Genomic DNA, 22,370 nt, shown 5'->3' on the forward strand with positions numbered 1-22,370 from the left:
GTGGCCAAAGTATTGGAGCCTCAGCTTCAGGATCTGTCCTTCCAGTGAGCACTCAGGGCTGATTTAGATAGGTAGATAGATAGATAGATAGATACTTTATTGTCATTGTACTTTAAATAGTACAACGAAATTGAATGCCCTCCCTTAAAAACAAAACAAAAACACAATTACAGTCATACACATACATACACACACCCCTATTCTGTTACACTGTCTTTGTTTAAAGTTGTGGCTTCCAAAGTTTTTACAGTGTTGGAGGAGAAAGTCACTTATGTTTCCTTTTCCTTTTGTGTTGCATATAAGCTCTGCTTCCCTTCTGAGGCGGGTTGCTTTGTATATCTTGAAGGGCTCAGTTTTGCACATTTCACAGTAGCGCGGTAGTCTGCAAGTGTGGGTTAGTGAAGAGCAGTAGTTGGGAGATGGAGGATTGGAGTGGTGTTCAGCTTGTTTCAAAAAAAGTAGGCGCAGTCCTTGTTTCAGAACTTCATCCCTCACTCAACAGATCCAATGGTATTCTGGGTTAAAATGTATGCTGGAGAACAGATTACAAGCCAGGACTCTCTTGCATGCATAGCTGGGTGAATTGGATTAAAAGAAGGTGGAATCTCCTTGTTTCTTTGGTATGTGAGAGTGGGAACAATTGATGAGCTTGAGGGCGTCATATCAGCATGCCGGCCCGACAGCCCCATCCCTATCTCCTTTCTCTGCATCGCCCTCGCCTCCTTCTTAAGTGGATCGTAATCCATGGAGAGCCTGGTGTCAAATGATCAAATGGATAGGTTTGATCTTCTTGCAGTCCATGGGACTCTCAAGAGTCTCTTCCAGCACCATAATTCAAAAGCATCAATTCTTCGGCACCTTCAATTAAAGCTGGAGGTGTGCTTCACTCTTATGCCTGCACAGGTTTTAGTTGGGGGCAATCTATGGGTATTTCTTCAACTGGCCTGCAGGTGGCATGATTGCAAAGGCAGAGGTGGGGTTGCAACCGCAGGAAAAATTGAGGCACTGAGCAGTTGTACCAGGCAGTACTGTAAGTATCACGGCCCTGGACATCTCACTTTTGTGCTCGGATGAAATAATTTATTTTAATGCTTGTAATGAAAAGTTATGATAAATAGCAGTGGGGCAGCATCTGCTTAACCCAGCCTGAATGATGCCATCCAAGTGTGTTGTGAATGCAATGGCCAGCATGATGACTGACTAGGATCGAGGAGATAGGCAGGTTCAAATCCCCACAAAGCTCGTTTTGGCCCCGTTGATCTCTCTGAGATGCTGATGCAGTGTTAAAGAGAGCTTCCTCTCTTTTAGAAGCTTGCATGTATTTACGTTCTAGCAACATTACCCCTTTTCGTCTTTCAGTGTCTGCCTGAAGCTGAACAGGTTTTGAATCTGTTCAGTCAGATTACAGCCTTGTTTGAATTCTGTGAGGCCTAACGTAGTATTTCATGCGTTGCTGTGAGGGAAGGTCTTTCAGGCATTTGGCAAGAGGGGTGGCTCAGAGCAGACAGCTTGGTGGGTGTTAAATGCCACAGAGGTGGCAAGGAGAGGGAGCTTCTGGCCCTCTAGAACAGGCATCCCCAAACCTTGGCCATCCAGATGTTTTGAACTACAATTCCCATCTTCCCTGACCAATGGTTCTGTTAGCTAGAGATCATGGAAGTTGTAGGCCAAAACATCTGGAAAGCCACAGTTTGGGGATGCCTGCTCTAGAAGTATCACAAGATATAAATTTTTCCCAAACATGGTTTCCATCCAGGAAACCATGCTTTGCCGTAGAGAATGGATGTGGCTACCAGATATCCAAAACTTGCTAGACACTGTCTTATGAAAAGGGAAGAAGTGGTTGAGAATAGGCAAGCAAGAAAGAGATGGCGGGCATGACAGGGTGATGAGAAAATCCTGCACAGGCGCCTAGGTGAAAGGTTCACTGGAGGAGAAAGTGGATAAAAGCATTAAGCCCACCCCTCTGATCTGAGGCTCTATGGGGGAGGGGGAGGCTACTGACAACCCCGCATACACTTCAGCCCCCGTACCTCCCCAATCCCACCCTAGGAGTCAAAATTGTAATAACCTCCCTTGATACGATGAAAGCATCTGGAACCTTTGTCCCACCCCCACCCCCACCCCAGATGTCTGCAATTAAGGAAAAGAATGAAAGCATCGAGAGGATGGCCTCCATGGCCTCCCAGCAAGAGTCCACCAAAGAGATGCTCCGCAAAGCCGTCGAGGAGCTGACGGAGAAGAAGGTGAGCTTGGACGCCGCAGAGAAGCACGTGGCAGAGCTGACCTTGTGCCTGCAGGAGAAGGAGAGGGTGATCGAGGCGACCAATGAGGAAATCCAGAAGCTCCGCGGGCGCGTGGACGGGAAGCTGCAGGAGCTCCAGGTGCTGAAGAGCGAGAGCGACCACATGCGGAGCGTGCGCTCGGATTGTGATTCCCTGAAGCTGCAGGTGGTGGAGAAGGAGAAGGTGATCGAGATCCTGCGGAAGCAAGTCGAGAACATGACTCAGATCGTGGGCCAGCATAGTCGGACGGCTGGGTCGATGGAGATGGAAAAATGCCAGCTCGCGAAAGAAGTCAACGACAAGAAAATGGAACTTCAAGAGCTTAAGGTGTGCATGCTTTGCTGTGTGCGGGAGTGGGGGGGGGAAGTGTTGGCACTTGTTTTTTAAAAAAAAGATAAAGCTTTTCTTTTGGTCATGGGGATTCTCAGTCAGAAAACTAGACCAGAAGAGCTAGCTTTAAACAGAATGCTTGACTAAATGCACATTGCTCTGGTCTGGGAAGGCCGTTCGTATGACATGTCTTTAGTGCAGCCTTCACCAACATGGCGCCCTCCAAATGTTTTGGGAGTTGCCCATCAGCCCCAGCCAGCACTGCTGTGGTGGCCGGGGCAGGTGTCACTTGTAGTGCAAAACATTTAGAGGCCAGCAGGTTGACGAATGCTGCCTTAGTGTATGGGTCAAACAGGCCCCTTCCACAGCTGATTTTGCTCATTTCAATCATCTAAAAAGATAGTTGTGTATCTGGATGAATCCATTGTCCGCAAGGGTTGAGGGAGTCTTGAATCAGGGGCCCAGATTCAAGCAGCTTACTCTTTGCACCGCTGTGGCAGTTTCTCAGAAGGAACTGCTGGCCAGCTCTCTGCTGCCCTTGGGCACCATCACTGCAGATGGCCTGAGGATGCTATTGCAACTACTAGGTCATCAGTGGTCAGCTAATACAGTAGGCCCATGGGTATAGCCCTGGCCATACAAAGACTCTAACTCTGATCTGTCGTCTCTGTCTTGAGCAACTTGTCATTCGGACAAAGACTGTGCTATCAGCACCCTGCTGTCAAAGTGGTGTGTCTTTTCCCATTCTGTTCTCAAGCTTATAAATTACCATTTTCTAGTCACCTGTGGCAAGTAAGAATTGCTTTCCAGATGACCAGCTATGGAGGGAAGTTTTGCAGAAGTTGTGTGTCTCCCCACCCCCACCCCTTATTTAGGCTAGCCCTGTGAAGGTCAAATGGGCTAGCACGTTTTGTGGACTCTATTTGCAAGGCCACCAGTTTTATTTCTGCCATAAAACACTTCAGTCAAGGAGCATAAAGGAGAATTAGCTTGCTTTATCTAGATTTTGCTGGACAAGAAAGACATCCAGGTTCGTGAGCTGGAGGCCAGGCTGAGCGAGATGGAGCTGGAGAAGGTGAAACTGATGAACGCCAGCTCTGAGAGGCTCCGGGCACTGAAAGACGTAAGCATGGAAAAAGAAGAGCTTATGAGTGAAGTAAAAAGCAGCCGTATTGAGCTCGCTACGCTCGCAGGTACGGACCACCAGACAGAATGTTATTCACCTGCTTCATCTTTCTTTGGGTTGTCTTTACAACCAAACAGTACGCACCAGCAGGAGGGCCAGATTGGCCCTGCCGGTGCATTTGCACCGTGCTACCTCTCCGGAGGTAGATCAGATTGTAACACAGCCCCACCACGGTATCCCCTACTGCATCCAAACTCCAGCTGGGGAGCTGCACCAGTGGCTTTTGCAGCTTGCAATGAAGTGACTTGGTTTATTCAGGTGCTAGAGGACCTGCCTTCTCGAAGGCAGAGAAAGCGCTGATGTTGCTTTCCTATTGTACTATCTCAATTCTTCAAGGAGAATTGCTCCGTTACTCTCTTTCTTTCTCTCTCTCCTACTGCTATTCGGTTTTTACTTGTATCTTTGCATTTATATTTGTGTGGTGTGTTTTCCCCCCTGCTGAAACTGAATTTGCTCTACATCAGGGGTCAGCAAACTTTTTCAGCAGGGGGCCGGTCCACTGTCCCTCAGACCTTGTGGGGGGGCCGGACTATATTTTGAAAAAAAATATGAACGAATTCCTATGCCCCACAAATAACCCAGAGATGCATTTTAAATAAAAGGACACATTCTACTCCTAAAAACACCAGGCAGGTCCCACAAATAGCCCAGAGATGCTATTAAATAAAAGGACACATTCTACTCATGTAAAAACATGCTGATTCCCAGACCGTCTGGGGGCCGGATTTAGAAGGTGATTGGGCCGCATCTGGCCCCCGGGCCTTAGTTTGGGGTCCCCTGCTCTACATGAACTAAATTTTGCCTCGCTAGGGATCTGGCAACGAAAGATACGATTTATGCCTTAATAAACCTCTACTAAAGACTTTCCCCACATTCTGTGTCTTGTTGGAATTCACGTGCCTGTCAAAGTTCCGCTGCTCTGCTGAACAAACAATGAGGCAGGGGTGTCCCCAGTCTTGGGGCACTGGTTCTTGACAGTGCCAACTCCAGGCTAATGCAGTTAATAGGCCTGAATCTTTCCCCTCCGGGAATATATTGACTTAAAATTCAGTGGCCCCATAGCCAGCTTTGTACCAGCCCTGCTACACACCTGTAATACCCTATTTTGAGGTCTTGCACTGGCTACTCCCCTACTGTGTTATACTATGTTATTTTCAGTTTACTTTATAGACCAGGAAGAGGAGGGGAAAGATATCTATATTTCTTTTATAAATCATGGAGTTCTGCAGATACCATCATTTTTAACTGATTTCTCCAATCCATTCATCCCTCTTGGGGGTACTTTTCTTGCTCTGAAGCGGCCCCGGTGGAGATCTGTACTTAAAAATTAGACCATGAAGTTCTGAATAATAATAGCCCAGTTACAGATCTTCCTTTCTGGGGCAAGCTTCTTAGAATTGCTTAGGAAATGTTTAGGATTGCACGACGTTTACCTAGCTACTTGGGGAGTAAGCTCCATTGAATTCAGTGGGACTTACTTTTTAGTAGACCTGTGGAGGCTTGCAGTAGAAGGCTCGATTTTTACACACTCCACGTGTTCCTCTAAAAATTGCTGGCTGCTGAACCATTGCAATCAAATAATTTAAAGTGAATTGGTTACATTTTCCTTCAACATTATAGGAAGGGATAAATACAAAGTGCTTTGTATGTCAGCTTCACTATCTCCTTCATTTGATGCAGGCATTTTATTTCCAGTATAAACAGGACTCTGTTTTTGTAGCTGATTCTATATAGCAATGCCTACTTTGTGTATTCACATGGTGTAAACATGTTTGTTGTCCTCTGGCCTGAAGTGATTCCTGAGGACCATGCAGCATAGCTCAGTTGGTAGAGCATGAGACTCTTAATCTCAGGGTTGTGGGTTCAAGCCCCATGTTGGGCAAAATATTCCTGTGTCGCAAAAGGTTGGACTAGATGACCCTCGTGGTCCCTTCCAACTCTGCAATTCTATGATTTGGTCCCTAAAACTGAGGCTTCCCAGTTCTGTGCTACATGCTTCAGATGCTTCCTTCTTCCTCCTTGCTTCCTACCTGTCTGCCCTGGATCCTCACTTACAATTTGCTCTGTAACTGATCCATTTCTGATTCCACCCTCGACCCAGTTCTGTCATATACTTGGTGCTGCCATGTAAAACCTTGAATACTGTTCCTCCAACTGGTCCCTGAGATACGTATGTTGATTTTGTGTTCATTTCGTTCACGTGTGTTTGGAGATACGCAACGCTGTGATTTCGTTGTGACTTGTGCCTTGCAGATGAACTGGAAAGTATGAAGAGCAGCTACCGAGATAAAAGCGAAGAGTTGGAAACCACTGTGGGCAAGCTGAGAGTGCAACTGAAGTCCGCTCAGATTGAACTGGAGCAAACCAGGGCCACTGTAAAGACTATGGAGGGATCTGATGGCCACGGTAATCGTGGAAGTGTTATTTCATTTTCTTTTGTAAGATCGTTTGCTTTCAGGCAGAATTTGTAAACCTGTTTTATTTCTTCATTTGGTATTTCTAATACAAATTTTCAGATGGGAAAAATGCCGTGGACAACACTTAATCAAAACGGAGTGTTCAGTGTAGATTTATAAAGCCATGGAACTGATGAATCTTGCAGCTAGAGATGATCAAAATTAGTGGTTCCCAAATTGTGAACAAGCTTATGTGGGGCTTATGCGGGCATAGCTGCCAAGTCTCCCGTATTCCCTGGGAAACCCCCGTTTCCCCAGCTGTTCCCAGCTGAAAAAAAGAATTTTTTTGTTTTTCCCCAGTTTATTCTGGCGCGGCGGCCATTTTGGAACTGGGCGGAGCATGCTCAGAAGCGACTTTTGATGCTGCTTTGCCTAGTTCCAAAATGGCTGCAGCGCGACTTCTGGTGCGGCGGCCATTTTGGAACAGGGCAAAGCAGCATCAAAAGTCGCTTCTGAGCATGCTCCGTCCAGTTCCAAAATGGCGGCAGCGCTACTTCCGGTCTGCTACTTCCGGTCCAGTCCCTTATTTCTCAGGCCGGAACTTGGCAGGTATGTATGAGGGGTTTGCTGTCAAAATCACAGATGCATGTTTTACTAGACAAGCACAGGGGTAGTACACAGAGAGTTCTTGATCTTCCTAGAGAGAACCCTCTGTGTATGGTCACTTCCTTTGTTTCCTCTGGGTGGGAACTCTATAACGAAGGAGACAATTCTTTACTGTACATTTCCTTCTTCCTGTGAGGAGACTCTCTCTTTCCACCATGCCTTCAAGATGATCACACATTGGTGATTAAGGCTCCTGGTTTTAGCCATATTAGCTAAGACTATCAACTCTTAGAAGTATTTTTCTGCACACTGCTTTGCTGTATATGTTGCTTGCATTGAAATGTAAGTAAACCCCTTTTTCCATTTATCTTACCAAACAAAAATGTGGTTCATTCTCTGCAATGATGGTGAAGAGAAGTCAACCGACCACAAATAGAAGAGATAAAAAGGTGTAATTGCCTAATTCCTAAGCTTTAATTGGCTGCAAAATTTATGTGTTTTAATCTGCTGAAAAGTCTTCACCCAGCTTTTCTTTTTGTATTTCTCCCACATATTTGGGATAGGGGGTTTAGATCTACATCTACAGATTTAATCCTCAACCTGTTTCCCACATTTTAACAATCTTTCCCCCTCTCCAGAGAAAACTGAAAAGGGTGGGGTAGAAATCTCTTAACAAAGAATTCTTAGTGTTCTAAGCAAACTACAATTCCCAGGTTTTAGAGGTGGGGGTAGATTTGTAGTGTAGATCCTTCTGTTTACATAAGAGCTCAGCAATGGAATTGTTTTGCTTTTGGGGGGGCCATGGATCAATCCCAGAATCTAGATTACATTCTACCGGTAAGTAAAATTAGACCTACATTCTACACTGCCATTCCCTACTGCCAGCCTTATCAATCTTAAACACCTTCAAGCTATTTGTGCGTCCTGCCTACCATTTGAGAACATTTGGGTTAGATCATTAGTCGTTATAGTATAAATATACTTTAATTATGCACACTGTATCCCTCTCTTTTCAGACATAGTAAAATAATGTTATTTTTGCCCAGGACAAGAAGCCTTAGGCCCTGCCTCTACCAAAAGCTCAGTATATTACCCACAAGGCGTTTCAGTATATTACCCACAAGCACGATGCCGCTAATGTTTTGGAAATCTTGTCTTTTATAGCAATGAAAGTTGCAATGGGGATGCAAAAGCAAATCACAGCCAAGCGCGGACAGATAGATGCTTTGCAGAGCAAGATTAAGTTCCTGGAGGAAGCAATGACCAACGCAACCAAGGTCAAAACTGCTAAGATACATAATTTAGAGAAATGTGTCCCAGTAGAGTGGCTGGACCAAATTCTAACATGCCAAGGCCATGCTAAAATGAGTGTTATCGGTGTAAATCTGCCTTGAGCATATGTACATTACACTAGCAAAGGTTCTTACTGGGGGGAAATCAAATTTACTTAACTAAGCTCACAAATCCCACTGAGGGTTTGGGTTTTAGGGTTGGTCCTTTTGTTTATTAAAAGAGCCTTCAAGGTACTTGTGATATAGCAGCAATTGCTAGGAGAGTTCAGTCAAAATATGTAGAGTGTTTACATGAAACCCACATAGAAGCATCTTCCTTTGGCTAATAGAAAGGACAGAAGATCAGGCAAACTGATAGGGCATTTGAAATGGAACAGTATGTCAATGTTATGATAACTTTTACAGGGAGGTTTTGAATTTGTTAAGTTATTTTTTTATTTTAATTTCCCTCTGTACATTTGCTATATCACATTTTGAGTTGGGGGCCAATGATCATGTGCAGCTAGAATATTTAACCTACCAGCTAGTATGCAGATACAGAATTCTGATCAGTTTCTATGTGTTACCTCATAGAAGTAGGGTCTTTGTCTATTTAATCGCAATCCGACTAAATTTCAGGAAATAATGATCAGAAATTCAGATTTTGAAATCAAAATACAGTGCTGTGTTTACCTTTTCTTCATATTTTGTTCAACTTTGTCCATCTAGGAGAAACATTATCTGAAAGAAGAGAGAAATAAGTTAACCCAGGAATTGAGCTGTGTGGCTTCTTTAAACAACAAAATGGCTGGAGAGCTGGAGGTTCTTAAGTCACAGGATAAACGGTTGAGAGAAAAACTTGCTACCATGGAGGCAGCTCTGGATAAAGTAATAATAATTAATAATTACTATTAATAATTAATAATAATAATACTTTATTTTTTGTACCCCGCCTCTCTGACTTTGTATTATTTTGTCCCTGGTATTAGTAGGCATACTGTTTGTTTTGAGTTGTTATTTTAAGGTGTTTTTTCCCCTTCCATATGTATTTATGCCAGTTTGTAACCATCGTTTGATCCCAAGCTTTTTTTCTTTTAATCACATGTTCAGTTTCTTGGGATTTATTTCCTTTTTGTGTGTGTACCACTCAGTATACTAGCAACCAAGCCCCCAAACAGGACTGTGGATGGTATTTAATTCAGTTTTGTTCAGAGTAGCCCCATTGAAACGAATGACCATGAGTATTGGGGCCATTAATTTCAGTGGGTCTACTCTCTGAGCAAAACTTAGCTGAATACCATCCAGTGGCTTTTAGGGTTTTGTTTTTCTTTTTTGTTTTTTGAAAAGCTTGTGTGAGTTTACCAAGAAAAACTCTTCAAGGGCCTCAAATGTTACTGATAATACACAGAGATCCCTCATGAAGGCAAATAATCTCCACTGTTTTCCCTCACAGGCTTCTATGCAGTTTGCAGAATGTCAGTGCATCATGCAGCGGCAGGAGCAGGAAGCGATGCGCTTCAAGCTTCAGCACACTTTAGATGTAAAAGTAAGTCTTTGGCTTCATTGAACAGGTGCACTGGGAGCATATCCTTTACAACTCAATTTAATTTTTGAAAACCAAGCTTATCTCTTACCCCAGAACATTCTTAATGTATGCCCACACCAGCTAATTATTGCACACTTTGTCCCAAAGCATACATTTGGGGGGGCAGGGGGTAGCTTTCGGTTTCCAAACTGCACCCCATGTTTCCCTCAGAATCATAAAGTCATAGAATCGTAGAGTTGGAAGGGACCCTGGGGGTCATCTACTCCTAACCCCTACAATGTAGGAATCTTTTTGCCCAACGTGCGGCTTGAACCCACAACCCTGAGATTAAGAGCTTTGTGCTCTCCCAATTGTGGATCTATTAAGTCCACAAATGAAAGCTGGTGCCTCATAATTTGCCTGGTAATAAAACTTGTACGAGCCTTTCTGCAACGTTGCTTGGGGATAAATCCACTCTTGACTGAGCCCTAAATGAATAGAATCAGTCTGGTCCAGCAGTTTCACCATGGAAGCTTCTTACAGGTAAGCAGTGGCACATCTCCTCCCGGTTTCTGAATATCAACAGTTTTTATGTCGGATCTGCATCCATTTATTCTCTAATGGAGGGTCGGGCCAGTGTGGCATCTATCGCTTTGCGGGATGAGCAGGTGTATGAGCCTTTGATGGCACAGCTGATGTTACTAGCTCTTGTAATAGTTCTTCCTGAGTAGATACGGCGAGAAAGCACATACTGGGATGAAACATGCTTTCTTTAAAATGTGCCTGAACTGGTCATGGTTTTTTGTTGGTTTTTTTTGAAGAAAAAGTGACTACAGAGTCCCAGTTCAGTGTGTGCTGCTCATCGTGCTGCAAACTCCCCCCCCCCCCAACCCCACAAGATGTTATTTGTCCCTAAAGGTGCTGTTTGCACTAAAAAGCACCTTTGGGGTGGGTGGGGATTGCACACAAGGGTGGGGATGGAGATGCATGATCAGACCGGAGTTGTCATCTGGGTTTGCTGAAGAGCCTAGTCCCAATATTTTATATTTCTGTTAATTGGCCCATCTTTAATGCTGGGCAGCTGTTGTAGATTTTAGATTAGGGAGCTCTCTGTAAGTGGGCACACGCCTAATGTTTCTCTAGCAACCTTCCATTCTGGATTCTTTGCTGAAGCTGAAGCCCTCTGAACATAATTTTTACTCTGCTTACTCATACGCTCTTTTGTACACAGGAGCTGCAAGGACCGGGGTACCTGATGGGGTCCTCTTTGGCCAGGCCACGCCTTTCAACCTTACCTCATTCCTACTCTTCTAGTGCACCAGCATCCCAAGCCTTCGCTGGCCACATCGTAAGTATCACAAAATATCCCTGCCAGGTTTAGCAACAGATAACTTTCATAAATTAACTTGGTTAATACAGCAGTGCAGTTTAGGGAACATCCCTCCTCTTTGAAAGGGGAAAAAAGCAAAGACATCTGTAGTATTTGGACCAAGTAGGCATCACTACGTACCTCCTCTGGGATAATAATTCTCGATAACTGGTCAGACAATATAAAAAATAAACTAGATGTTGCTTTTAAAAGGTAAAGGGACCCCTGGCCATTAGGTCCAGTCCATAGCTGCCAAGTTCTCCCTTTTTTTAAGGGAAATTCCCTTATGCAGAATAGGCTTCCTCGTAAGAAAAGGGAAAACTTGGCAGCTATGGTCCAGTCGCGGATGACTCTGGGGTTGCAGTGCTCATCTCGCTTTACTGGCTGAGGAAGCCAGCGTACAGCTTCCAGGTCATGTGGCCAGCATGACCAAGCCACTTCTGGCTAACCAGAGCAGCACACGGAAACACCGTTTACCTTCCTGCCGGAGCAGTACCTATTGTATCTACTTGCACTTTGACGTACTTTCGAACTGCTAGGTGGGCAGGAGCTGGGACCGAGCCACAGGAGCTCACTCCGTCGCGGGGATTCGAACCGCCAACCTTCTGATCGGCAAGCCCCAGGCTCTGTGGTTTAGACCACAGCGCCACCCGCGTCCCTCCACAGCACCACCCGCTTTTAACTAGTGCCCAAAAAATTTTTACTATATTTATTTGGGGGTGTTTCGTTATGCTTCTGAAAAGTGAAGGCCTGTTTTCATAGTATTTGAAATCCATATTTCCATTCAGATACCATCCAGGGCCAGCTGCTCTGGCAAGGACGACCCATTACGAGATTTAAAGCAGCTTCTCCAAGAATTGCGGTGTACCATCGATGAGATCCCCTCTACCATTCTCCCCAGAAGAGAAAGTGACAGCGAGCCCGATTCAATTCTGGAAGGCACAAGCAATTTATTGTAAGAACGTGCAGAAACACCATTAACATGCCTTCAGAAATGGGTGAAATCTTGTTACCCATGGGTTTGGAAAAGAATGATTCGTTTCAGAAATGAATGATTCTTAGGAAAGGGACTTTCTGCTCATACAATGTGTGACAAGTACTGTGGTCTCTGATTTACAGATACATCACCCATGCTGTGTTAATCCACTAATAGGCTTCAAATTGGACTCTAGTTTTGCCTTGCAGCAGGCAGGAGTCAATGGTGATGGATGTAGTAGGTGAACTTTGAAATTCAGATTGAGCTAGTTATTTCAAATGAACGTGGAACTTGGTGTCCCTCACCCATGCAGCTCCATGTACACCTCTCATTTCTCCCTCTTCTTTCCCTCCCCCCCCTTTATTCTTCTCAGGCTCCTCTCTCTGGTCTTCGCCTGCATTTTTCTGGCCCCCTCCAAACACCTGTTCTCCCTAGGCTCTTCAGCCAGCCTTGCCCCTTTCTATGATCTCAGCAGCTGAACCACTAGCACCCACAGATTCCCTTCTGGGTTCAGGAGGGCAGCTCAGCCAATCACCAAGAGGCTTAATCACCACCACAAAATCTTTTAAGTACATTACATCGAGGGAGGGCAGAAAGTAGATCAGGATCTACTGAGAGATCACAGGGTGATTTGCAGTAAATCAGCAAGGATTTCTGACTAACAATAGCAGCAACCAAATCACTCTCACCCCACCTTAAATTATACTACTGAAGAAAGCCTGGGGTAACTCAGATTGGGTTTTGATATGGAAGGACTGTGTTTCGTTCACTCTTCCACATTTCTGCAGCAATTTCCGGGGGGGGGGGGTTGTTTTGTTTTTGTTTTTTAATGCTCATGGAAATTATTCAGCCACTTAGTGCGAATTTTCATAATAAACAAATTTCCATATGCCATTTTGTCTAACACATACATTTTTGCAAGCGATTTCTAATATAACACACTTTTGTTACATTCATTTATGTATTCATTTAATTCACACTTCCAGCAATACATGGGTTGTTGTTTTTTGTAAACACTGGTTAGAGAATTGTGCTGTAACATTTGGTTAAGTGCGGATAAGTGTAAATTTCGAAGGATGTCTGTGTTTCCGTTCTCATATTGTTTTGGAGCCTGCATATGTGATGGTTTCAGCTTTAAATGTAAACTGAACTGAATTTCTTTCCCCTCCCTGCTGCTGAATCTCAGGATTCTAGTAAAAACAACAACTCAAAGTACCGCATTTTCCAGCCTATAAGACGACCCCAACTTTCCCAGTTAAAATATAGAGTTTGGGATATACTTGCCGTATAAGACTACCCCTCTTCCTACGATCATCCATGGGCCAGACATGCCCGCACTGCCCATATCCAAAATGTCTGCAGCGCCAGAAATCGCTTCTGCGCATGTCCGGAAGCTAAAAATCACGTCTGGACATGCGCAGAAGCGATTTCCGGTGTCGCGCTGCCCATTTCCAAAATGTCCACAAAGCCAGAAATCGCTTCTGCGGCTGCGTATAAGACGACCCAGTGTATAAGACGACCCCCGACTTTTGAGAAGATTTTCCTGGGTTAAAAAGTAGTCTTATACACAGGAAAATGCAGGTAGATCTTGCAGGCCTGAAGTCTGCCCACCAACCCACTGTGCCACATTATAGATAGGCAGTACCTTTGGACAAAGGCTTAGCAACCCTATACAGTACTTACCTATTTGTTCCAAACCATTCTATTACTCTCCAGGGTGGGGGCAGATTAGGAATTTAAAGAAGCACCTCTAATGCGGTATTTTCCTCCTATACAGGGACCTTGCAAGCAGAGACTGCATTGGCAGGAGATCACATGAAACTTACAGCAGGTGAGCCAATTCAGCCAAGGCTCTGAAATTCCTTTGAAGATCAAAGTTTCTGTGGTGCAACCAGGTAGAAGAACAAGGATGCATTTGTCACAGTTCTGTATTTCTTTTAATGTACAAGTTGCTCTTTAGTTTCATGAAAACCTACTGGTCACTTCTGTAATATTTGTATATCTATGAGCCTTACTTGGCCACTCAAAAAGCTTTTCCAGGGACAGCCAACAGATGGAGTTCCCTCCAGCCTGCCTTTTTGCCTTCGTGTCACAGTTACAGGTGTTTCTTGTGCTGACTCAAGCACAGCAGGAGCCGACGTCAGCGTCTGGCCTAGAGGCAGGGTAGGACTTGCCCAGAAAGTAACATCCTGCTGAGCAGCTCCCTTAGGGAGGAGGAGCGCCCAAGCAGAAAAAATATAAATACTCTCCTGATTCTCCAGCAACTTCCATCCAGCATGGAAGAATGAACCACTTCTTCTCAGATAGGAAACAGCACCTCTTTGTGCACTGCTTTTGCTTATGAACCACTGCTACCCAAGCAACTTGCTCAGGAAGAGCACTGGTTAAGAAAAACAAGCATAGAATTGTAGAGTTGGAAGGGACCCCGAGAGTCATCTAGTCCAACCTTGTGCAGTGCAAGAATCTCAGCTAAAGCATCAATGATGGGTGGCCACTCAACCTCTGCTTAAAAACCTCCAAGGAAAGAGAGTCCACCACCTCCCAAAGGAGACCATTCCACGGTTGAACAGCTCTTACTGTAAGAAAGTTCCACCTGGTATTTAGTTGGAATCTCCTTTCTTGTAACTTGAAGCCATTGGTTCGAGAGTCCTACCCTCCACAGCAGGAGAAAACAAGCTTGCTCAATCTCCATGTGACAGCCCCAGAGATTTATGAAGATGGCTATCCTCTCTTCTCTCTGTCTCCTCTTTCCCAGGCAAAACATACCCAGCTCCTTCAACCGTTCCTCATAAGTCTTGGTTTCCAGACCCTTGATCATCTTGGTCACCCTTCTCTGCATAGTGGGTGCCATCTCAGAGGAGTCTTAATTTTATTTTAAATTTCTATTCCCCCTTTAAAAGAGTGCTCTCCTTTTTCACCAAGAGGGTTTCTCCAGAGGGGCTCAAGTATTGCTTTGCGCAGCATCACTTCTCCCTTTAATGGGAGTCTTGTGTCTCAACACAGGGAAACTGCAGTCCAAGACATGCCTTCCGATGTCAGCATGGGGCAAGATAGTTTCAGCAGGTGAGAAATCAGGGCCGTCTTAAGCATATCCGCCACCATGGTGCACATATATCCCCGGTTTCCCAGAGTTGTCGACCTATTTGGGCGGGAGGGGGGCTTTGCTTCAGCTCGAAGGCCAGCAAGCACATCAGGTGGCTCGCCGGCTGTCCCATCCTTGCTCGGCGCCGGGATTGCACAGGGCGCTTCCCTGCTCCGCTCACAGACTCCACAGGGAGGCACGCAGGCAACGGCGCAGCCAAAGAGGGGTGGGAGAGACACCCCCCGCCCTGCGCATGCACCCGCCGGGCGCCCAGGCAGACCCAGCGGGAGGGGACACAAAGGGGCTTCCCTGAGCCAGACGCAGCACACTCCGATGGGCGGCTGAGAGGAGAGAAGCAGGCTGCCCCAGAGTGGGGAAGGGAGCACGCCCTGACTCTCCTTCCCGGACACTCAGCTTGTGGCACCCTCCAAAATCTGGTGCCCCATGCCACCAATGTCTATGGATAAGATACCCCTGTGAGAAATGATGCCTTTGGTTTGGGTCCTCTGACATGCCAAATTTGTCACTCCTCCCTTTTACACAAAGGAGAAATGTTTTAGGGAGAGAGAGAAAAATCTCACCACTGAGACAGTGGCAGCATCCTCTTAGCATACTTTCTGTAAATGTTTTTGTTGTTGTTGTTGTTGTTGTTCTGGCAAGTGATAGGCAGTTTTATGTTGCAACATGATGCACTGGGGCTCCTTATCAGAGCTCAGGAAACCTAAGCTGGTCTTCCAGAAGTCTCCTGCCTCTCTGCTTGCCTTGAACCAGACCCAACAAATTCTACAGCAGCCCCTGAGGATCACACACAACTCCTTTAGCATACAGTATTAGCTTGCTGTTGCCAGCAGCAGCAGTCGCGGGTCTGAGTGTAGCTAGACATAAAAATCTTCCACTGCAGTTCAATGAATAAATAAGGGTGTGTTGCACTGTACATTCATTTGGTCCATTCTACACATTGTGACATATCAGGCCTTATATGAAGGCTTTACCCTTTAATTCAGAAAGCCATAGGCTTGCAGGTAACAGAGCATAGCAGGCTGCCCTGGACAGCTGTGTCTCTGCTGCGGAATTTCCCCGCTGAGAATTAGACACACGGAAATATTTTTTATATCAGGAATGACTTTCTGAGACTAAGCTAAGTTGAATTGCTAGTAAAAAAGAACAACCAATCTCATCACAGAATGAAAACGTAAGATGAGATTAATACAAAAATTCATAAAATCATAGCACGGAGAATACAAAACTTCTAAGAGTAATTGTGGCTTACCAGATTTATATCACACAAGTAGACAGCTTTCACCAAGAAAGCTGTCAAAATTGCTTTTTTGTATCCATCTGTGTGCTCTTACACACTATTTCTTTAACACCCTAAATTAGCTGTTAATTAATACAATTAAAAATGCTATAAATCAAAACTACAAAACAAGAATAGTTGTTTCAAAGGATACAATCATACAAACTCTATTAGTAGAATGCTGTCCCCAGGGAGGTTTCCTGGCATCTTCATTGTACACCTTTAGGCACCAGGCAAAAACATTCTTCTTTAACCAGGCCTTTGTCAGGATGTTGTCAGCGGCTCTTGGCTGGTTGCCCAGGAAATATAAAGACAAGGAAAAGTTTCTTACCATCCTTTTTTATTTCAGTCTTTCCAGAGAGAGGCTATAGTACCCAACCTCTTGGATAATGGTGTTGTCCCAAGTGAACCCCCCACCCCCACCCCCAACCGCGTCTCTTCCTCATTCGTCACTTCTACGGATGCTGCTACATGCCCTCTGTCTTTGAGCTCTTTGCTCTCCTACTTTTAAGGCTTGCCAGGTTCTGGGAGATGGTGGGTCTGGAATGCTTTCTAGCGACAACATGTCAGCCAGCTGCTGCTGCTCCAGTTCTGCCTGCTCCTCCTCTCCCATTATTTCCCAATTTTCCCCCTAATCTGCCTCTGAGCTGTGACCTCCTGCAAACCGCTGTTGTAAATCTATACTGTCTTCCTCTTCCTCCTCCACCATTCCTCCTCTGCCCAGTCCCTGACAGCCTTTGGCTGATTTGACATCCAATACTCTTTTAAAATGTGGGCTAGGGTTGTTTTTGTTTTTATTATGTATTTTGTGGTTTTATATAATAATAATACAAATATTTTGAAAAGCAGACTTTTAAACTCATGTGCCAACCTAGCAGTTCGAAAGCACGTCAAAATGCAAGTAGATAAATAGGAACCGCTACAGCGGGAAGGTAAACGGCGTTTCCATGTGCTGCTCTGGTTTGCCAGAAGCGGCTTTGTCATGCTGGCCACATGACCTGGAAGCTGTACGCCGGCTCCCTCGGCCAATAATGTGAGATGAGCGCGCAACCCCAGAGTCGGTCACGACTGGACCTAATGGTCAGGGGTCCCTTTACCTTTACCTTTTATATGACTATGTATATGAGAGACATATTTTAATCTCAACCATTTTATACACCCAGCCATAATGCTAAGGTTTAATTGAGAATTGATGAATTCTTTTTGTGTGTGTGCAAATGTAGGAGTGTGGCTGCTTCCAGAAACATACCCCCTAGCCCCTATTATGATGTTTTTGTGTATGAAACAGTGTGGTTGCAAAGTACTTCTGCCCCCTTGTACTATTTGGAGCAACATGACTGCTTTCTGGACTTGTGTGGCTCTTGCACAGCTCTGCTTATCTAGTAGCTCTGCTTCTTGGGACGGAGGATAAGGCTTTTGAAGGCTACTATCCAAGAAAGCTGTACTCCGCCTCCATGGTCAGAGGCAGCGTGCTTCCAAATGCCAGCACTGGAGGAGAGAGTGCTGTTGCGCTCATGTCCTGCTTGCAGGCTTCCCGTGGCAATCTGGTTGGCCACTGTGAAAACAGACCCCTGGACTAAATGGGCCATGGACCTGATCCAGCTGGGTAATAATAATAATAATTTATTATTTATACCCAGCCCATTTGGCTGGGTTTCCCCAGCCACTCTGGGTGGTTTCCAACAAAATATTAAAATACAATGGTCTGTTAAACATTAAAAGCTTCCCTAAACAGGGCTGCCTTCAGATGTCTTCTAAAAGTCTGGGAGATGTTTTTCTCTTTGACATCCAGTGGGAGGGCATTCCACAGGGCGGGTGCCACTACCGAGAAGGCCCTCTGCCTGGTTCCCTGTAACTTGGCTTCTCGAAGCGAGGGAACCGCCAGAAGGCCCTCGGTGCTGGACCTCAGTGTCCGGGCAGAACAATAGGGGTGGAGACGCTCCTTCAGGTATACTGGACCGAGGCCGTTTAGGGCTTTAAAGGTCAGTACCAACACTTTGAATTGTGCTCGGAAACGTACTGGGAGCCAATGTAGGTCTTTCAAGACCGGTGTTATGTGGTCTCGGCGGCCGCTCCCAGTCACCAGTCTAGCTGCTGCATTCTGGATTAGTTGTAGTTTCTGGGTCACCTTTAAAGGTAGCCCCACATAGAGCGCATTGCAGTAGTCCAAGCGGGCGATAACTAGAGCATGCACCACTCCGACGAGACAGTCTGCAGGCAGGGACGGTCTCAGCCTGCGTACCAGATGGAGCTGGTAAACAGCTGCCCTGGACACAGAATTGATCTGCGCCTCCATGGACAGCTGTGAGTCCAAAATGACTCCTAGGCTGCGCACCTGATCCTTCAGGGGCACAGTTACCCCATTCAGGACCAGGGAGTCCTCCACACCTGCCCGCCTCCTGTCCCCCCAAAACAGTACTTCTGTCTGGTCAGGATTCTCTTGTGTCAGGCTACTCTTGTGTTCTTCTGTTTGCGCACAGGGACCCTTTAACGTTACATGCTACAGACCTCGAAGATTCAGATGCTACCCTTCCCTTCACGTCCAGTGGTGAGTTTCCATTAAACAATGAAAGAACTAATATTCAGGTAGGGCACAGTATCGGCTTGGAATATGGAGTCTTGTTTTCCAGACCTTGGTGTTGTGTTGCCTAACGTGCTGTTCCTATAAGGTTTGTTTAATTTTTTAAAAAAATATCTTCTATTATTGCAATGTTGTCTTTGCCACATCCAGGGTCTAAAGGAATCTTCAGTTCCACTCCTCGTTTTACATCTTCAAATAAACTGTCCCCAGAGGAGAGGTACAAAGACAGGTCTCCCGTGCACTCACTGTTAATGGCTCAGCTGGATGACCTGAAGGTAGCTCCTGCAGCCTGTTCAGAACGTCGGTCAAGTCTGAAGAAGAGCAGCTCCCCAGAAGCTACATCCTCTTCTGCCTGTAGAAGTAAGTGCCAAGCAATAATCTATAAAACCACTGGAACAAGGGGTAGTTGGGGCTTCTTCATATGGTCTTCCCATATTAGATTTAGGAGAGAGCCAACTGGATAGCTCAGTCGGTAGAGCATGAAATTCTTTATCCCAGGGTCATGGGTTCGAGACCCACGTTGGGTGAAAGGTTCCTGGATTGAAGGGGGTTGGACTAGATGACCCTTGTGGACCCTTCCTACTCTGCGATTCTATTATTGCTGCCATAAGCATCCCATCCCCTTTCCCCCTTAATTTTCAAGCGTTTCATTGCTGGTAATATGGCGGCAGTGCTGGCAGGCTCTGTGCCTCGCTGTGTCGGAGGGGGTCCTTCCTCAGAGTGAGCCGTTCTGGGACAAATGCTTCTGCCATCACTTTTCTACAATGGCTTGGAATTCTCTCTTAAATGTCGTTAAAGTGGAAGCTTAACATTTAACTAATATTTTTAAAAAAGAATTTCTAGTCACCGCCACAGAACAGCTGTTGCAGTGCAGCCACGCTCCCAGGTCCCCCTATCCAGAAAGTATTGCTCTGGGAAAGGACTCTACCGTGGACCATCGCAGGATCTGGATAGGCGGCAGTGGTGGCAGGAGTGGCCGGCAGTTGGGTGACAAAGCAAATAAGGGCTGTGAGGCACACACAGCCTGAGGCAATTGCCTCATTTTGCCTATTGGATCCCCTGGCAGAATGGCAATGTGCTTCAACAGCCAAGAACTATATATTATTATTAAAGGGAGAAGACATTGCCCACAGGCTTGGTGATAACGTCACACGGAAAAGGGAAAGAACAGAAAATGTAGGGGCATATGGAGGACTCGGCCCAAATTTATGGTAGCTTTTTGGCACCAGAGCCAGCTACAGGCCTGAGGAAGCCATCAGCACAGTGCTCCCCTGTGGTTTTCACCAAGCAGCAGCGTAGCAAAAGGTGTCAGCAAAGTGAGCGTTTTAAATCGCCCCCACAAGGCCCCTGACATTCAAGTCATTCAGGAGCACTCATGGCATATTAAAAATGGTGGGTCTTGAGCTACTAGGCTGGGGTGGGGAACAGGGTGTTGCAACCCCATTCCCAGGTGCCCAAGGATGCCGTGTGCAGAAGTTGGGCCTCTTTTGGCATGCCAATCAGTGCAAACATGCAAAACCTCCAGGTGTCAATAAAGGTCAAGTGGCACCTTTTATTGTCATGGAATCATGATCTAAAACCACATTATTGTATCTTAACTGGTGTTTTCCTTCTTCTTTCCAAAACAGATATCTCCTTTGCCACCTCTTGTAAGTGAACTTTTACTGAAACATTTTGCAACGTTTCTTACTAAATAATTCTGCTCCCACTGCTGTAATGTATCAGCAGTCTCCCAGCTCGCTGAAATATCGAGAAAAAGAAATTCTGCCTACTTCATACATTCCTTTTCGTCCTTGCCTTGGTGGTGGTTGTTTTAATTTCTTCAATTTATATACCACCAAAAGATCTCAGGGCCGTGTACATTAGAAACACATTACAAAACATCAATGATAAAAACATAGTAAAAAGCACACTAACAGACAGCCTAATAGTAAAATATTCTTAAAAGTAACGTTCCTCTCCCCTATGCTTTCACAGTCCATAGATTATTTAATGGCCACAGGCCTGAGTATGGAGCTTGGTTTTAATTACTGATAGACAGATTTTGGTGATAGGAAAATGGCCAGCTTTCTGGAATGTGTTCTCCCCAAGCAATTGCTCCACATTGCTTCATGTTAAGCCAGTTCCAGCTGGGTTTCCCCACAGATGATGGTGAACTTGGCCTGGAATCTGCAGGATTTTAATCGGCTCCCATTTCATGTACAATCTCCCTTCTCTGCATGCTTCTTTTCATGAAAAGTGTAAAGCATACTTCATTCCTGTTTTGTGGGCATGGCAGAAATGTTAGCAGCGTTCCCACTGCATCTGTTTTGGCCCTTAAACAACTAGGATTTCAAGTGTAAGTGTGCTGATCTTCAGAAGATCAACATGACCACCACCATTAGCCAGTGTTAATGTGATGCCACTAATAAATTGTGACCTGGACAAGTTCCAGGGTCTTCAACACTATGGCGGGCCTGCTTTCAGAGGAACACAGCGTTTATATTTCTGACTGTGATTTAATATTTTGTCTGTAGCTATTCAGGCAGGGGAAGCCAATGGAAACGCCTGCAGGAAATTACAGAATAAGATGGAGAGTCTGCAAAACTTAGTGGAAACATTGCAGTTGAAAAACCAAGGTACGAAATCATACACTGTTTGACAATTCAGTAATTTGCCTGGAATAAGACTTGTCTTCCTACATGTTGCTGCCCACAAAAAAGAGAAGGCTTTCTACACAGGAAGTACCACTTACTAAAAAGTTGTCAAATTAACTGTTTTGCAAATTATTTTACTGCCCATTGCAAATATGTATGCTGTATCACTTTGGGGAGGAGTAATTCTGAGACTCCTGGTGCAGCTGCTACAAACTTTTGAGTAGACGCACCAAGAAAGGAAACAGTGGTACAGTTAGGTGATTTTAAACTCTGTACTTAATAGTCGGGGGGGGGACACACACCCTTTAGTGATGTGTATTACTTCACTTATTTCAAAACATCATTTTATTACTCGCCTTCTTTACAATCAATCTCCAGGCGATGTACAATAAAAACAGCGAAAAGCATGGTAGGCCAGTCCTGCTATGGAAAAGGGGGCTGCTCATTCTGCTTAGTAGGGCCGACAGACATCCCCCCCCCCCCGCAATCCCTGCACCTGCTCTGGCACCACCCCTGCAGAGGAAGGGCAATAGCTCAAACCACCCCTTGCTGACAGCATGTTTATGTATATCGTGCCATCAGTATGTTTGAGTGTACAAGGAAACATCTCTACCTGGAGGGGTCATTTGACACAGGCAAAGCAGAAAACAGGAGTGGAGAATGCTGGGAAAAGGCACCCTCATTCATTTGCAATGCACTGGGGACTCCCCTGCTGTTACCAGTGCTGGTTGGATGGTATTTGTGACAAGAGAAACAAGTTCTGATCGTAAATGCAAAAGGTTCTTTGCAAACCTCATCCCTTCCACTGGTGCGCATTGTTGAATACGGGC

General features: G+C 45.3%; 1 protein-coding gene and 1 long non-coding RNA gene across 7 annotated transcripts in view; one reads left to right on the plus strand and one right to left on the minus strand.

The window, feature by feature from the left end:
- The window catches only part of CCDC158 (coiled-coil domain containing 158), a 48,894-nt gene that overhangs the window by 26,228 nt on the left and 296 nt on the right, over positions 1 to 22,370 (plus strand). The window contains exons 13-26 of one of the 6 annotated variants that reach the window (XM_060278372.2): positions 2,130 to 2,612; positions 3,619 to 3,808; positions 6,055 to 6,213; positions 7,968 to 8,080; positions 8,804 to 8,962; positions 9,528 to 9,620; positions 10,831 to 10,947; positions 11,757 to 11,923; positions 13,722 to 13,775; positions 14,948 to 15,007; positions 18,804 to 18,871; positions 19,055 to 19,264; positions 20,533 to 20,553; positions 21,421 to 21,522. In XM_060278372.2, coding sequence (XP_060134355.2) covers positions 2,130 to 2,612; positions 3,619 to 3,808; positions 6,055 to 6,213; positions 7,968 to 8,080; positions 8,804 to 8,962; positions 9,528 to 9,620; positions 10,831 to 10,947; positions 11,757 to 11,923; positions 13,722 to 13,775; positions 14,948 to 15,007; positions 18,804 to 18,871; positions 19,055 to 19,264; positions 20,533 to 20,553; positions 21,421 to 21,522 — 1,996 coding nt within the window. Of the gene's footprint in view, positions 1 to 2,129; positions 2,613 to 3,618; positions 3,809 to 6,054; positions 6,214 to 7,967; positions 8,081 to 8,803; positions 8,963 to 9,527; positions 9,621 to 10,830; positions 10,948 to 11,756; positions 11,924 to 13,721; positions 13,840 to 14,947; positions 15,008 to 18,803; positions 18,872 to 19,054; positions 19,265 to 20,532; positions 20,554 to 21,420; positions 21,523 to 22,370 lie in introns of all 6 variants that reach the window. The other 5 variants (XM_035103076.3, XR_015947812.1, XR_015947813.1 and 2 more) reach the window with 5 other exon arrangements.
- Positions 2,343 to 19,260, minus strand: LOC148687402 (uncharacterized). The gene is made up of 4 exons (XR_015947814.1): positions 19,151 to 19,260; positions 16,490 to 16,612; positions 8,768 to 8,815; positions 2,343 to 2,480 (listed from the first exon to the last, which is right to left on the minus strand). It is a non-coding gene; the product is annotated as an uncharacterized LOC148687402 (long non-coding RNA).

This window comes from Zootoca vivipara, chromosome Z1, assembly GCF_965207765.1.
Source record: "Zootoca vivipara chromosome Z1, rZooViv2.hap1.1, whole genome shotgun sequence".
Lineage (NCBI taxonomy): Eukaryota > Metazoa > Chordata > Lepidosauria > Squamata > Lacertidae > Zootoca > Zootoca vivipara.